General features: G+C 42.1%; 1 protein-coding gene and 1 long non-coding RNA gene across 10 annotated transcripts in view; one reads left to right on the top strand and one right to left on the bottom strand.

The window, feature by feature from the left end:
• The window catches only part of LOC137513026 (uncharacterized), a 38404-nt gene extending 29348 nt beyond the window's left edge, over positions 1-9056 (top strand). For all 4 annotated transcript variants that reach the window (XR_011020520.1, XR_011020522.1, XR_011020519.1 and 1 more), the window contains one exon: positions 8640-9056. This is a non-coding gene — a long non-coding RNA (uncharacterized lncRNA). The remainder of the gene's footprint in view (positions 1-8639) is intronic.
• The window catches only part of LOC137512928 (survival motor neuron protein-like), a 67866-nt gene continuing 60578 nt past the window's right edge, over positions 8609-15896 (bottom strand). For all 6 annotated transcript variants that reach the window (XM_068234094.1, XM_068234097.1, XM_068234095.1 and 3 more), the window contains 2 exons: positions 14788-14862; positions 8609-8764 (listed from right to left, as the gene is read on the bottom strand). In XM_068234094.1, coding sequence (XP_068090195.1) covers positions 14797-14862 — 66 coding nt within the window. In that variant the 3' untranslated portion in view covers positions 8609-8764; positions 14788-14796. The remainder of the gene's footprint in view (positions 8765-14787; positions 14863-15896) is intronic.

The raw sequence follows: 15896 nt of genomic DNA, 5'->3' as shown, positions 1-15896 counted from the left end.
CTAATTACCTCAGCTGTTAATGTTTGTGGTTTTCTGCAAAACATGCACTGTTGGTGGGCCTTGAGGACAGGGTTGGGGAACTGTGGCATAACCACTTGAGGACCGCATTAACCCCCCCCCCCCTAAAGACCAGGCCATTTTTTGCTAAATTGGCCACTGCAGCTTTAGGGCCTCACTGCAGGGCCGCACAACTCGGCACACAAGTGATTTTCTGGTGCACCCCCCCCCCCCCCCCCTCCCTCCTCATCAACAGAGCTTTCTGTTCGTGGGGTCAGATCGATCCCCCAGTGTTTATTTTTTTTGTTAATAAAATGCACTATTTTTTTTTTTTTTTTTTTAAAACCTCCTTCCCCCAGCCAGCCAATCACAGCGATCGGCTGTCACAGGCTTCAGCCTATGAGAACCAATCGCTCTCCTGTGTCGCAGGGGGACAGCCGTGTCACATGGCTGTCCCCATTACAGCGCTGCCTTAGATCGCAGTGCTATACTACGTTAATAGACGGCGGTTTCGCCATCTAACACTCTCCTAGCAAAGCAGGGATGCCTGCAAAACGCCGATTGGCGTAAGGCAGTCCTGGGGCTGCCAACGCGGCCACACCCATCAGCGTGATGCGGTCGGCAAGTAGTTAAAGAGACACTGAAGTGTCTTTTTTACCTTATTTTTGTATGCAGCTAGCTTCAGCAATAAATTCCAAGTGGATTTGCAGCATTCCCCTGGCAGAACGAGTTATTTATGCCCAAGAAATTGCCCAGCAAAGTACCAGGACTTTACAAGTCGCCGATTTTGCTGCCCGGGAGAGGCAGAGCTGTGCGCAGTAGCTCCGCCTATTCTCCAGTCAATCTCTGCCTCTACCCACCCCTCTCAGTAAAAGAAGACACAGGGCGAGATCGGCTGAGAATGCTTGGAGAGGAGGCAGAGCTACTGTGCACAGCTCTGCCTCTTCCAGGAAGAAAAAATATGCAAGCCAGAAAAGTCATGGAACTTTCCTGGGCTATTTCTTGGGCATAAATAACTTGTTCTTCCACAGGACTGCAGGGAATCCGCTTGGAATTTAATGCTGAAGCTGGCTGCATACGAAAATAAGGTAAAAAAAACACACTTCAGTGTCTCTTTAAATACGTGTTGGAACTCCATGAAAGAACATAAAAAATTGGAAGCTGTATTTCAAACTAGCCATTTTCTTTAATTAGTATCACCTCTCCAATGAGGCCTGGGACCCACTAACAGCGCTTGTCTAAGCACTTGTGATTTAAAAAGCTCTTGCTAATGTAATGCTAAGGGACCTTTTCCACTAGCAAGCGCTAAATGTTAGCGATTGCGAAAGTCTCTCATTTTTTTTCAGCGACTGCGATCGTGATTTTGTTATGCAATGCACTGCATAGCAAAATCTAGGTAAAAATCGTTCCGCGGCATGATTGTGCTTTTGTCAAAATTGAATCGCGCTAGTAGAAAATACCTACCGCTATTCTTATGTTATTTAGCAAACCCTAGCAATTTAAAAATCGAATAGCGATTTGCGATTCATCATCGCAAACGTTGATAGTGGAAAAAGGCCCTAACAGATGGATCTACCTTACAAGATGTGAAAGACGAAATATTTGACCTATTTACCATGGATAGATATGATGCTTTTCTTCACAAAGAGAATGGAGTCAAACGATTCTTCAAAAAATGGAAATCTTTCATTTTACTGATTTTCTCCCAAGCAGATATTCATAACATTGTAGATCCTTTCAAATACACTGCCTGGTACTGTACTGAGGACCTACTTGGAACCCTAGGTGCACACGTAAAATATACTTTCATGGAATTTCTCTGATATTTCCAGTTTAGAGAGCCAAACAAAAGTTAAAACAGAAAGAATTTGCGATAATTCAGGTTGGAGTGAGCTTGAGATGTCTCCCAGTGCATCACTGCTGAATATATGCAAATTAACCATTGTTACCCTTAGAAGCTAAACACACCTCAGCAGTAATGCACTGGGAGACATCTCAAGCTCACTCCAACCTGAATTATCGCAAATTCTTTCTGTTTTAAGAAAGCAAACTTTTGTTTTTCTTAGTATTTTAGTAAGGGGGCTTTTATGACCATTGTAGCCCCTTACACACTCCAATGAGTTTTGGTTCACCATGAGCTTGCTGGTTAGTCTGTACCTCCCAGTTTAGAGAGCAACAGGGTGGGGAGGGATAGGAGGGAATAGGGAGTTGGGATGTTAGATTTTATTGTTATGGTAGGTTATCTGTTCTACTTACCACAATATATGTCAGCCGAAGGCACTATTTTGTAGTGCCTCCGAAGATTGCAAACAATGTTCTTTTTTTTGCCTTAGAAAATGTTGTGTGGCTGAACTATTGTAATCTCATGTGCTGTCTTGGTGTAATGCTGATTGTTTAATTTGAAAATGAAATAAAAACATGTTTAAAAAAATCACAACCATCAAATGATATCACTCACATAGCATTACATTAGCAAGAGCTTTTCAAATCACAAGCGCTTAGAAAAGCACTCCTAGTGTGTCCCGGCCTTACTCTGAGGGCCTGTTTCCACTATCGCGAATCTGCTTGCAGATTCACATAACCAATACAAGTAGATGGGCCTGTTTCCACTTGTCAGAAATCCTGTGCGGTTTTGCGTGCAGGAAAAATCTGCACGGCAGAGCCATCAGAATTCGCACACCGCAAGGCGGTGTGCGAATCGCATACAATGTATTTAATAGGAAATTCGCTTGCCTTTTCATATGCAAATTTTAACGCAAATTTGCGTACGTTTTCGCATAAAATCAATGTAAAAGCACAAAGGCACTAACATGGTTACAGTCACATACTTACTAACATATGCGAAAATGTACGCAAATTCGCAGTAAAATTCGCATTAAAATTCACATCCGCATGCGAATTCATTTTCGCGTTTTCTGCGACAAATTCGCACTGCACAAGTGGAAATGGGCCCTTTAAGTGGATAGAAGTAGTCACTTTTCTATTTGAAATCTTCATAAGCCCCTCACTGAACATTGACCAGAGAAAACAAAGGAAAGAATTGTCTGAAAGGAAATTATAAACAAATGTTAAGGAGATCTGAGCAGTATAATTAAAAAACATTAAATTAATCTTCCTGTGAGGGAGGTTGGTTAAGGGCCCATTCACACTGGGACGATTAGCGGGCGATCGCTTGTGCTTTTAAAAGCGCTAGTGTAATTAAAAGTATATTGCAGTGATCTCACTGCCGCGATCACCGGCGATTTGTGATTATCAGCACACGGTGGTTGCAGGGCTTTTTCACGATTTTTGAGCAATCACGACTACAATGTTAAGGAAACACTAATCGAAATCTTTCAAAAATCGCAAAAAAGTACAGTAAAAATAAGCATTTATCGTGTAAAAATCGCTGCCACAAAATGCTAGCGCAAATCGCTAGCGTTTTGCGATCGTAAGTGAGAATGGGCCCAAATGGTGTGCTTTTAGCGAAGCGGCAAGCATTTATATACCTCCAGGGGGCTGATCCCTAGCCCCCCCCATCTATATGCAGACCTTAATCTTGCTTTTCCTTGTGTCACATCTCAATTTGGCCGCAGTGATGATACACGACCTCAGCTGCCGCAGTGGCTGAGATTTTAAAATACATAGGATCAGCTGGATACCCAGGAAATTAGCATAGTTCAAAAATAAAAAAAGGCAGTTTTCACATTACTCTCACAACAGGGTCCCTGTAAAGATTATGGTTATAAGTCCATATCCAAGCAGCTTAATACTCCTGTGGCAAAAATTGCAAATATTATTAAGGAGTTTAAGGTCTATGGGAAAATTGACTCTAAAAGGGCAGGCCATCAGTGAGAATTGTAGACAAAAAAAATCCAAAAACATATCAGCTAAACTTTACAGTCCATCAGTTTATGTGTCTGTCACTTTTTGAGAGATAGTGGCCTCAACTAAAGAAGACCCAGGAGATAGCCATGGTTGAAAGAAAAACATTAAAGTCAGACTGAAATTCACTAAAACTATTGTAATATTTACAAGCCGAAATGCTTTTGGGAGAATGCCCTTTGGTCAGATAAGAAGAAACAAACTTTATTGGTACTGTATATCATTAGCATATCATATCCCGATCAGCGATCATTGTAATTGAACATGATGGACTGTTTACTGCTATATAGCTCCCCGTATATTGATGGTCTATTTTTGCATCCCACTGTGAACTTATCTTCCCTTCACTCCACCAGGCCCTAATACCCACTATGTAATCTGCCCCCACAGAATGCAGCCCCTGGCCAGATGCTGACCTCCATCTTGCGGACCTCCCCCTCTTCCTCTCCCCACCACACTTCCTACAGTAGAACAGAACTGGCACACTGGGAACATCAATCAGAGGTACTCCTTGACACTGAGGCCCTAAAGAGGACCATCAGGGACCATATCAACCTACTCAAGGGAGCCGATGCACAGACGCAAAGCTCCAAGCGCTACAGAGGGAGAAGCACAGGTACTCTTGGTAAGATTATAAAGGAAGGGGCTGCGATCAGCCGTCCCATCCAACCGTCTAACAAACGTCCAATCCCTTCCAAACAAGCTCAACAAATGTCTGCTACTCCGCTCCAAGTCCTGGATCATCCACTCCCTCATCCTCTGCTTTACCGAGAAATGTCTCAAAGATAACAACCCAGACAACTCACTAAATCTGCTGAACTTCAGCCTCTTCTGTGCTGACAGAAACGCTACAACATTTGGGAAAAAGAGAGGAGGTGGCGTCTGCTCCTACATCAACTCCACATGGTGCCCAGACACTACCATTCTGATCAAATGATGCTCGCCTAACTTGACAGTGTTCCCTCCTCATAAATTTTAGACCCACATACTCTCCAAGGAAGTTCTCATCCTGTTTACTCACAGAAGTTTATATCCCACCAGACGCAGAGGTCAAGAATGCCCTGTGCTCCTTAGGCAAAACTATCTTGTATTGGGAAACTGCCCTACCTGACTCTCTACCCTACCAGACCCTCTTCATTATCATGGGAGATTTCAACAAGCCAATCTGCACTCTGAGATTCCATGTTACTTTCAGCACAGCTCATGTCCAACCTGAAGCGTCAACAATCTGGACCACTGCTATACTGTCCTCAAGGAGGCCTACAAAGCCTCCTCTCAACCTGGAGCACATCTCGTCTCATCTGGACAAATTGGACACCTACTCCAGGATTCTCCTTATTGATCTCAGCTCTGCCTTCAATACTATCAGCTCCAACATCCTCTACAACAAGCTGTTACAACTCAACGTGCATTCCAACCTCTGCACGTGGCCGAAGGACTTCCTTACAAACAGGACCCAAGTGATGAAGCTGGACACCATCACCTCAAGTGTGCAAACCACCAACACAGGTGTTCCCCAAGGATGTGTCCTGTCGCCAATCTTGTTATCCCGATACATAAACTTCTGCACCCAACAGAATGACTCTGTCAAGGTGATCAAATTCATGGATGATACCATCATGATGTAGGGCAGCAAACAAGCTTACCGCCAGAAGATTGTTGAGGACAAGCTTATTGATCCTCCTCTCAAACAGTTGAATTGACCATCGACTTAAGGAATAACACCACTGAATTCTCCCCAGCTCTCACTGAGGGCTCTGAGGTCTCTTGAGTCTCCAGCACTCGCCTCCTGGGTACCACCATCTATAGCGACCTGAGGTCGGATGCAAACGCCTCTAAAATGCACAAAAAGGCCCCAAAATGGCTTTTCTTTCTGTGACAGCTGAAAAACATCTCACTCACTTCTACTCTGCTGCCATTGAATCGATTCTCTGTTCCCCAATCACTGTATGGTATGGGCGCACCTCCGCTAGAGACAAACACATCAAATGGTACGGGGGCACCTCCAAACACATCACATTATATGGTACAGGGCAACCCTGCTAGAGACAAAGAGTCATCAAAGCTGCCGAGAAGGTGACCTCTTGTATTCGTCCAGACTGCAATCCATGGCGGTCAGGATTGCAAACGATCCCTCCATCCCCGGCAACCGCTACCTCAAATAACTTCCATTGAGTCGCTGCTTCAGGACCGTTTCCACCAGGACTTCCAGGCACAGGAACTCTTTCTTCCCCCAAGTTGTCATTGCCCCAAACTGAGGCAACCCCCCTCCCCCTTCTCCCCAACTAGCAATCCCCATACGAAATGTAATTAGCAAACTACACTGTGCAATGGTAGAATGTAGTATTGTAATTGTAATATGTGAATATCCCAACCATTCCAATGTGCTACACGTTTATCTTCTCTTTACCCATCTATGCGTTTTTCTGCCCATGAAGGTCTGCTATGCTGTCTGTGTCCCCAAAAAATGTATTGTATGCTACCCTGTACTTGGTGAATAAAATCCATTCTTATATCACATCAGGCTTATGTCCACAGAGAAGAATTTTTTTTTTCAGGGAACCATACCTATTGACACACAGTAGGTTGGAGCATGTTTTGGGGCAGCTTTGTTGTATGTGGCATGTGTTGCTTTTAGCCTGTGCAAGGAACAATTAAATCACAAAACTATGAAGGCATTTTGTTGCAAAATGTACTGCCCAGCGTTAGAAATCTCAATCTTAGTTGCAGGCTCATGGATCCTTCATACATGATAATGGCCTAAAACACACAGTTCTATGTGTAATTCTTAGCACCCAAACTGGCTAAGAACATCACACTGGACTGTTCTGAAATGGCCTTTTATGAGACTCGATATAAATTCTACAGAACAATAATGAAAGAACTGAAACATGCAATTTAAGACTTCTTCATCAAAGTTACAAAGCAAAAAGTTGACTTTGTTCTATACATAAACAATTGTGGGGCCAATAATTTCAGAGACTATTTTTTGTTCTTCATTTGCTATGGCAATAATTCTCTACTTCAGAGATGGACTGCTTTTCCTTTCCAAAAATGGTGCCTCCACTGAAGAATCCTAAAAAAACCCTATTTTACTTGTCTTCTTTTAAAGGACTGTATACAGTATTTCTATTAGAATGATTTCACGGATTCACAGACATTCATTTCTGCTGCCAGAGTAAAATTGAAGTGAACATGCTGTAGCACACTTTTATTAGATCATTTAGCTAATCAGCTGATTCATTATCAACTGAGAAGTTGTTGTTTTTTATAGCTGTAAGGGAGTTGATTGTTAAACTGTGCTAGGAATAAGAAGTGATCTGGCAAGGACTGAGATACATGTCTGTTTGAGCTGTCCGGATATGTTCCACAATTCTACCTAGAGGTTGATATATGATGCCTTCTGATGCTTAGTAAGGTTATGATTATTAGAGTGTCTTTCATGATAATAATATATTCTTTGTGAAATTGTTGTAGTGATGTAATTAATGACATGGTAGCAAAGAGTTATATGATTGATTGTGGAGAATTCGCTAATACTCAAGATCTACCTTATGGTTTTGGAGGTGGTGATTTAGAATGCTGACAGCTGTCCTTTAACCGCTTCTGGACCACCAGTCTCTGGCCCCTTAAAGTAAACCAGAGATCTAAAAAAATAGCACAGATTGATCCCGGGGATTCCTCCAGCCCCATAAACACGTCTGAGTCCCTCGGCGTCCTCCTGCGTCTACTGCGCAGGTGCAGAATACTCATGGCAATGGAAGTGAGACAGGGGAGCGCAGCTGGCCGGAGACTGGCCCCAACTGGAGGATTTTGCATGCCCATTTACAGACAAAGGAGAAGGCGACTGAGGACGACCAGGGAGTGATCAGGCCGGAGGGGGCTGGAAGAACCCCCAGGTATGTATAATTTTTTAAAGGGGCTCCATCCTAGGTACACTTTAAACATTTACAAAGTAGAAGGAATGTTTTGTTGCCTCTGCTCAGTGTCAGCCTATTAGGTGTCCCAGAGTACAAATACATTAACTATTGATCTTTTACTATCTTCTTCTGCTCTCAGAAGTTGTATTCTACCAGGAAAACTTTTATGGCTGTAATTTTCTTATCAGTGATGTTTACTACAGTATATTCCCGGCAATCTACCGACAAGAGAGAAGCTGTAACCTCCATGTCTAAAAATTTATGCTTTTAGGCAGCAAAATAAAACAAGTAAAACAGCCTAGTTATTAATATGTTTTGCACTGTACACACATCTTTACCTCATCATGTCATGTCGCCTCGGGTACACTTTAAGCTCACAGTGTTAAACCAATATTGACCGTATTCAGCGTGTTTACCGTTTTCACAGGTTCTAGTGTTTGCATTTTTTTCTCCTGTGTTGCTTTTTATTCATTGCTATACAAATGACTAAATCATAGTGCACTTGCTTGCAAATCCTGCAGCCCACACCATCTTTTTAATTAAGGCCGAGCCTCTATTGTGAGCAGGGTAGCCTGGGTTCCTGTTCTATGATTTTCCTGCTAAAATTATCACATGATCTTTCAAGCATCCATTGACCAGCTCCACTTCACATGTTCACCATTTAGTTTATTTATTTCTACCCTGTTTGTCATTTTTTCTCTGCTTTGTGAATTTTCAGAACATAAAAAAAAAAAAAAAAAAAAAAAAAAGCAGTTTTTCTAAACATAACATAACAAAGCAAACAATATAATAGATGTGGGCATGGTAAACAGCATATGGCAACAAACTGGAAATAAATATTTTATTGTTATTTTATAGCATTTCACATCTTTTTATGAGCCTCTCAACATGTGAGAAATGAAAATGGAGGAGGCGATTCAAGGGGCAATGAGGAACATAGTGAAGCATCCGGCTTTCTCCATGGGAGAGATAATCCTTTCATCCTGGAGCAAAAAGATACAGATTAACATAAATGTATTCTCATGAGAAATGTAACACCATCTCATAAATAAGCAAGCCATGTTTTTACTGCATGAAAGCACAAAGTAACACATTATTCATAAACAGAAGGACCATCTTGATCAAGCATGTTTTATATAATAAATTGTTGTGTAAGGTTTGTATTGTGTGCCCCAATATAGGAGCAAGTGAGGAGAAATATCCCAAGTAGGGACAAAGACAACAGAAACAACCTGAAAAAAATTCCACTCTAATAAAATAAGAGGTGCCCAGTATTCATCAAATATATAAAATGTTAGAAAAAGGGTGTTTCTCGTCAAATCAGACCACTTATCTAAGATAAAGGCAATATGGGCATTATTGCTGCATGAGATGACTTTTGCCGGACAGGTATAAAAGTCATTCTCTGTGCCTTTAAAAGCTATGCATTTATAGGAACAGAGGCCACAACAAAACACTAGTTTTTGCAAAACAAAAGAAGAAGCCGTTTACTCTGCCAGGTAAGATATCCTGCTGCCACTGTATATACATATATAAACCAAGTCAAGTGTAACCTGAGCACCCCTTTTTACTTGAGATAACAGGTAAAAATGGTTGACCCGACTATAAACAGAGGAGCCTTTAATCCCCTCTTTAGGAAACCGAACTTCCTGCTGCTGCACACACACAGCAGAGGCAGGGGATGAAACACCCCCCAGTGGTGGCTTCATTTAGGTGGGGTTTCAATTGGGGTGGGGCTTAATCCAGGGGTATGGCACCCCCAGGACAAAAGGCACACCAGGCATTGGCCTTGAATGCCTTTTATTAAAAACTGCCCTGGTCCCCACTGAAGATCTTTCCCTAATATCTTGTCCCTGGGACCTTGATGGATTCAGTGGGAACCTTGGTGGTCCCAGAAACAGGAAATGAAAGACAGCAATAAAAACTTGACGAAGTTTTCAACCCACCCTACAAAACAATGTTTTGTTTATATTTGTCTTTAGTTGCAGTACTTTGGCTTTGTATATTAGGCTTATGATATCCTCACAGGAAATGGTTGAATAGTCCTTGGTTAAACCAGGCACTGACATCTTCTTCCGCAGTGCTTTGCAGTAAATAGTCATGTCAAATTAGAAGACATACCCATTCAGATCTGTCCGTTGCTAACTCCTTGTATTATTCACTTCAAGCTGGTTTCCACCCCCACCACTCCACTGAGACAGCCTTCAAAGTCACCAGCAATCTCCTGACTGCAAAAGCCCATTTCTCTGTGTTCCTTGATTTTTCCTTAAACTTTGATGTGGTCATTTCCTGTTTCTCTGCACTAAGGAAAGATAAAGGAGCACTTGTTCTCGGAACTGTCGCCCAGGGGATAGAGTCACAATCCCCTGCTCCCTTTAAATACACAATTGTGAGTGCATCAACAACTTTAACACAAGTAAAGCAGAAATTATTATGTTTTCCCAATTTCATTTCTGTCTCCTGCATATAATTACTATATGTAGAATACGTTCCAGTTATCTCCTCGGACAAATACTGATTTACCTTTCCCATTACTCATAAACTACCTTCTGTTACATCCATTTGAGGCCGGTCTTACACTTGGCCCGCCCCCTGGTTATTGACCTACTCCGTGCTGTGCAGGAAGTAAGTCACTGGGATTCCTGTCAGTCCACGCATTTGCGCTGCACCCCAGCCATGCACACTGCCTGCATCGCCCATTGACTTGCATTACTGCATAATCCGTGCAGTAAGTGTGGTTCGTGTGTTAACGCGCTGCAGACTTTGCATAAGATTGGATGCTTCCGGTGCATCGCATCACTTTAACTCTGCAAGGCTCTATTGACTTACATAAAACTTGTGGCACCTTGCATTAAGAAAGGGTAACGTACCGCAGGTTCACAATGCCAATGTGTGAGAGGCCTTAAAGTGAAAATCCATCTTTGTTCAAAAAAAAAACAAACAAACCCTGCTTTGACATTTATCAGTTGTACACAAGTAACTTTGCAATTCAATGTTATTAAAATGATCTTTTCAGTGTCTTGCCTGCTGTACATGCCTTAAAGGGCAATATCATTTATTTTTTTTCTCAAGCACAACATTTGTCCTTTTTAGTGCTCTTTGTAATGTGCAAACTGCCTAGTAAGGCTCCAGGAGCCCCCTCTTTCTGCATGTGTAACTAGACTGCCATCTCTCCAGTCTCTACTGAGTTCACCAAGTAACCTCATTCACTTCTACTTCAGTGCTGCACCTCTCTTCTAGTCCTTTCCCCAGTTGCCAATTGCCTAAAGAATCCATTTCAAACTCCTAACCACCAGTAACAAGGCATTCCATATCTTGTCACTCACTCATTTCCAGATATCATCTCCTTGGCAATCTGTATTTTGCACATGAAACTTGCTGCTCAAACACATACCGTATATTCCGGCATATAAGACGACTGGGCGTATAAGACGACCCCCCAACTTTTTCAGTTAAAATATAGAGTTTCGGATATACTCGCCGTATAAGACTACCCCTCTTCCAACGCACACCAAATTAAAATAAAAAAATCATGTACTGGTGCTGTGTATGAGCAGATACTGGTGCTGTACTGTATGTGTTACCCAGTATATAACAGTATATAGTCAATTGACTTGTTGCATTGGTCAAATCTCCTTAAATAGACTGGTCAGCTCTCCATGTCTACCTGTTCAGAGCAGTATGGAACAATAGATTGCGCTCCCTCAGCAGGGAGATCTGAGAGGCGGTAACAGGATAGGGCGTATCACCCGGCATCAATGACACCGGCGTATAAAACGACCCCCAACTTTTCAGAAGATTTTCAAGGGTTAAAAAGTAGTCTAATACGCAGGAATTTACAGTACTCAAAACGTCTCATTAATAATAGAGATGGGCAATGAGATATGACTCCCTCTTGCATGGAAATTGTATGCAGCTTGGAATTTGGCAGGTCAGATGCAGTTCATGTGGATTTTACCTGGTCCAATTCCAATCTGCCTGCAACCTGCATGCAAACTGGAATCATTTGCATCTCATTGACTATCAATACTCATGACTATTTCCCGTTTTGGAACTTTCTTCCACATGAAACTTGTCATGCTTCAAGCCTCTACACCTATGTACATACCCCTAACTATCTCTGTAGAGAGTACACATATCTACAGTGCATGTGATTCCTTCTGTACCAGCAATCAGAGAACTCGCTGCCTCAGTTGCTCCTCAGTTTTTTCACCACTATTTCTCATGCTTCCACTTCTCTCTATCCTTTTCTCTCCTAATAGCTGTTTGAAATGAACCATGACTTTATTTGTGTAATTGTATTGGTTAGTCCTAGTTGGTTTATGCATGAAGTATACTGTGTGTCAGAGTAGACAATAGAGCTCCTAGGCAGAGGGGATGAATTGTGCCCCCCCTACCCAGTAGACTTGGACCCACTATGGCGTGCACACATACACACTAGATTAGATATTGTAATATACAGTATACAGGCTATGTTTACTGTGGCCATTGAATTGCGTTACGAGCAGCGCCTCACGTTATGCTTGCATTGAGTCCATTTAGCGGTAGCGCACTGGTTTGAGTGTGTTACGAAGCCGTAACACATTTTACTGCAATGCTACCGCCACACTGTGAACACCGCATAGGTGCATTGCAGCGTGATAAGGCGCGTTACAAAGTGCCAGTTACACCACACCACTGTGTACTTAGCCTGATACACTAGATTATAAAAAGTGTCTGAGCTTCTACATGAAAATGGAGTCCTGATTCAGCCCCGTACTGACACCACCAGCCTGCAGCACATTGTCATGCACTGCAGATGTCCGTGGCAGACAACAGGTTAAAGAATGGTACTAATGACACTGACGGTGTAAAAAAAAACCAAACCGACCCATTCCAGAATCTGCAGTGACCTTTTTATCTTTAATTCCCAGACTCAAGTCATTCATTAGCTCAGCCGCAGCAGCCCTTGTGACAGGCAGAGGAAGATCTAAGTAAAAAGCCCCATGTGACTAGAGACCTAAGGCTCCTCCAGCATCCTGGGCACAGACTGGCTACAGTAGCACTGCTGAACCTGCAAAATGCTAATCTACTGTCTCATGCAGGATGCCTATATCTCTAGGAAGCCCTGTAGGTAGCCAGAGAGCAACATGGGTACTTGCAGCGGAGTGGTTGGGTGCATGCAGCGGAGCGGTTAAGAGAACAATGAGATTAGCATGCGCTACATCTTTCTTCCTGGGCCTCAGTGCTCTGTCTTACTGGTAAGAGCGCCCCCTGTGATGTCGTCATGGGGGTGCTGTTACCAGTGAGAGGGGATGCCTAGGACCAGGAAGGAGATGCAGCATGTGTGGATCCGGTGTTGTGTCTGATTACGCTGCCTGTTGATTTGCGCTGCCCCGCATGCGCAGTAGGAGACTGTGCGGCCACATTTCCTATTAAATGATGCTGCTGGTGGTAAAATACTAAATATCTCTGCTCCCACACCTCTTACACAGGGTAGGGAGGGAACCCCCAGAACGACCTCTGTTCTAAATTGCAGCCCCTGAGACCCGCTGGTTCCCGAGATAGGTTTCTGTAATCTATCTCCTGAACCAGCGGTGCAATTTGGTATAGAGGTCGTTCGGGGGGTCCCCTCCCTACCCTGAAAATTTGGGGAGTGTAAGAGGTGTGGAAGTGAAGATATTTAGTATTTTACCTCCAGCAGCATCATTAACTTCACACTGAGCATGCGTGCTACTCAGTGTGGAAGGAAGCTTCCGGGCAGCGCAATCAGACATTACACCGGCATACTGTGTTCTTACCCATGACTGCATATACTGCACTCTTTGCAGCACTACAAAAGATAATAGTGTAATATAATTATTATAATAATCATCATCAACGTGAGTTACAGGTGCATACCCACGTTTATTGGATATCTTTTATTATTTTGTATTTTTATTTATATAGTGCAAACATCTTGCATAGCACTGTACAAAGTACAAATCAGACAATAGTGAGGAGCACTGTACAATCAGGACTTTGATTTTTCCAGAAGAGAAGCTGAGTAACAAAATTAATCAGAAAAACTATTGGAAATCAAATCCGACCTGTCGGAAATTATTGATTTGACCTTTCTATCTGACAGGAAATTGCATGGTAAGATTGTTAGCTCGCAAGGGCAGGGCTCTCTCCCCCTTTTGTGTCTTGGAAATCATTATACATTTTATTCATCATGTTACTTTTATCACTGTCATTACCACTTCTGTATTTTGTATTCTGTATGCTGTATCATTTTTTGTATTTTGTCACTAATTATGTATCTTGTATATTAGTGTATACCATTGTCTGTATTATGTACCCCATGTTTGTTTCTTACTTTGTACAGCGCCACGGAATATGTTGGCGCTTTATAAATCAATAATAGTAATAATAATAATAATGGTATACACAAGGCATAAGGTCCAGAAGCATGTAAGGAGTTCTTTGCCTAATGCCTGCAACACGAGATAAGTGTAGGACTACGACTCACATAACCGCATGGTTAATTCAAAGAAAACCTAAAGGATGTGTCCTCCTCCACTCCCCACTGAATAAATAAAAGCAGCAGCACGTCTCACCTAATCCATCGGAGCCTGCAGAGATCAGAGACCTCTCCTATCTCTCACTGTTCCCCTAGTGCCAGCTTCTGCTGATGAAGTGATCACTAGGGGAGCAGTGAGGGAGAGGAGAGGTCTCTGATCGCAACAGGCTCAGATGGATTAGGTGAGACGTGCTGCTGTTGCTTTCACTTAATCAGAGGGACAGAGGAGGACATGGGGCAGCAGAGAAAAAAATGGGGACAAATACAGAGAGTCCCCGTATTTGGAAAATAAGATGCAGTGACTTTTTCTCTTCATTATTTGAGGAAAAAAAGTGTGTCTTATATTACGAAAAACAATGGTATTTAAGAGGCAAGTTGTTTTCTCATGGGTGATGTGAGTGTTGGATAACTCCATTAGGCACGTTACCACAAGATATTTCATTTTTCATTGTTGTGACTACTAACCTGCTCATGTTATTTTCTTCTGGGTCCTTTTTTAAGATTGGGTCTCAAAGCTTCAGCCCGACCCTGCTTAAGGCCCTGGAAGATAAATGATAAGTTATGTACAATGAGTTATACGAATGGTAAGCATTCAAAAACAATATTAACAGGGAGAAAATTACACCTGAAATTGATACACTACTTACACGAAAATCCTTTTATGCTACAATACAGAAGGCTTCAAAACAATTCATTTGTTTTGCTATTTTAGCAAAAACTGTATCCAGGTCCCAAAAGGGACAAAAACACAGCAGGATATATGAATGCACAGATATGTTTATTAAGGGGCACACTAGACAAAAAAAATACAATTAATGACAATAAAAAGCACCACAGGTGAGAAACCATGCTGACAGTGATTTGTTCTTGAGTATAGATTCATATAATTATATTACACCAAATACATTTAATGGAAATAACTTAGAGATAATGGGATTTTCTGCCTAAAATGGAAAAAAAAAAGGAAACAAGATGTGGGGGAGGGGGAAGAGAAGGGGGGATAAGGTGACAAAGAGGTGAAAAAATTCCGAACTAAAGCAAAGTTACAGGCGCCAAGATTAAAATGAGGAAGATCAACAGCATTCGTCACCATCATACAATAAGGTTTTAAGAGGTTTTCTCTTGGAGAAAATGGAGAAGACGCCTTGCTTTTTCAGGTGCTTTGAGCAAATTTTCTATTTAGACAGACTATTTAAACAATTTAACTCAACCTTTACTCCGTTTTCACGGCCACTTGCATTTTTTTTCTACACTTTTACACATCCTTAGGCCTCTTTGATAAAAGCAACTGCTGTCAGCTGCTCTCATGCAGCAGCTGGGCACGTGTTAGTCTTTAGTACTGGCGCTGGACTAGCAGCCCACCAGTGCACACCAAAAAGAATTAGCGTAATCACAAATGCTGTGCTTTTTTAAGTGATTTTGCAACGCGATTCTAGGCATGTGCCTAGCGATTTTTTATCTATACCTAGCGATTTTTGGAGCGTTTTTGTGTAGCATTTTTTTTTAGATACAGTACAGCTGTTAGTGTGCTGGTTTTGACACAAAAACGCTTGTTTTTGCAATTTTCCACTTTT

This window comes from Hyperolius riggenbachi, chromosome 1, assembly GCF_040937935.1.
Source record: "Hyperolius riggenbachi isolate aHypRig1 chromosome 1, aHypRig1.pri, whole genome shotgun sequence".
NCBI lineage: Eukaryota > Metazoa > Chordata > Amphibia > Anura > Hyperoliidae > Hyperolius > Hyperolius riggenbachi.
This window is presented reverse-complemented; position numbering and strand designations above follow the sequence as displayed.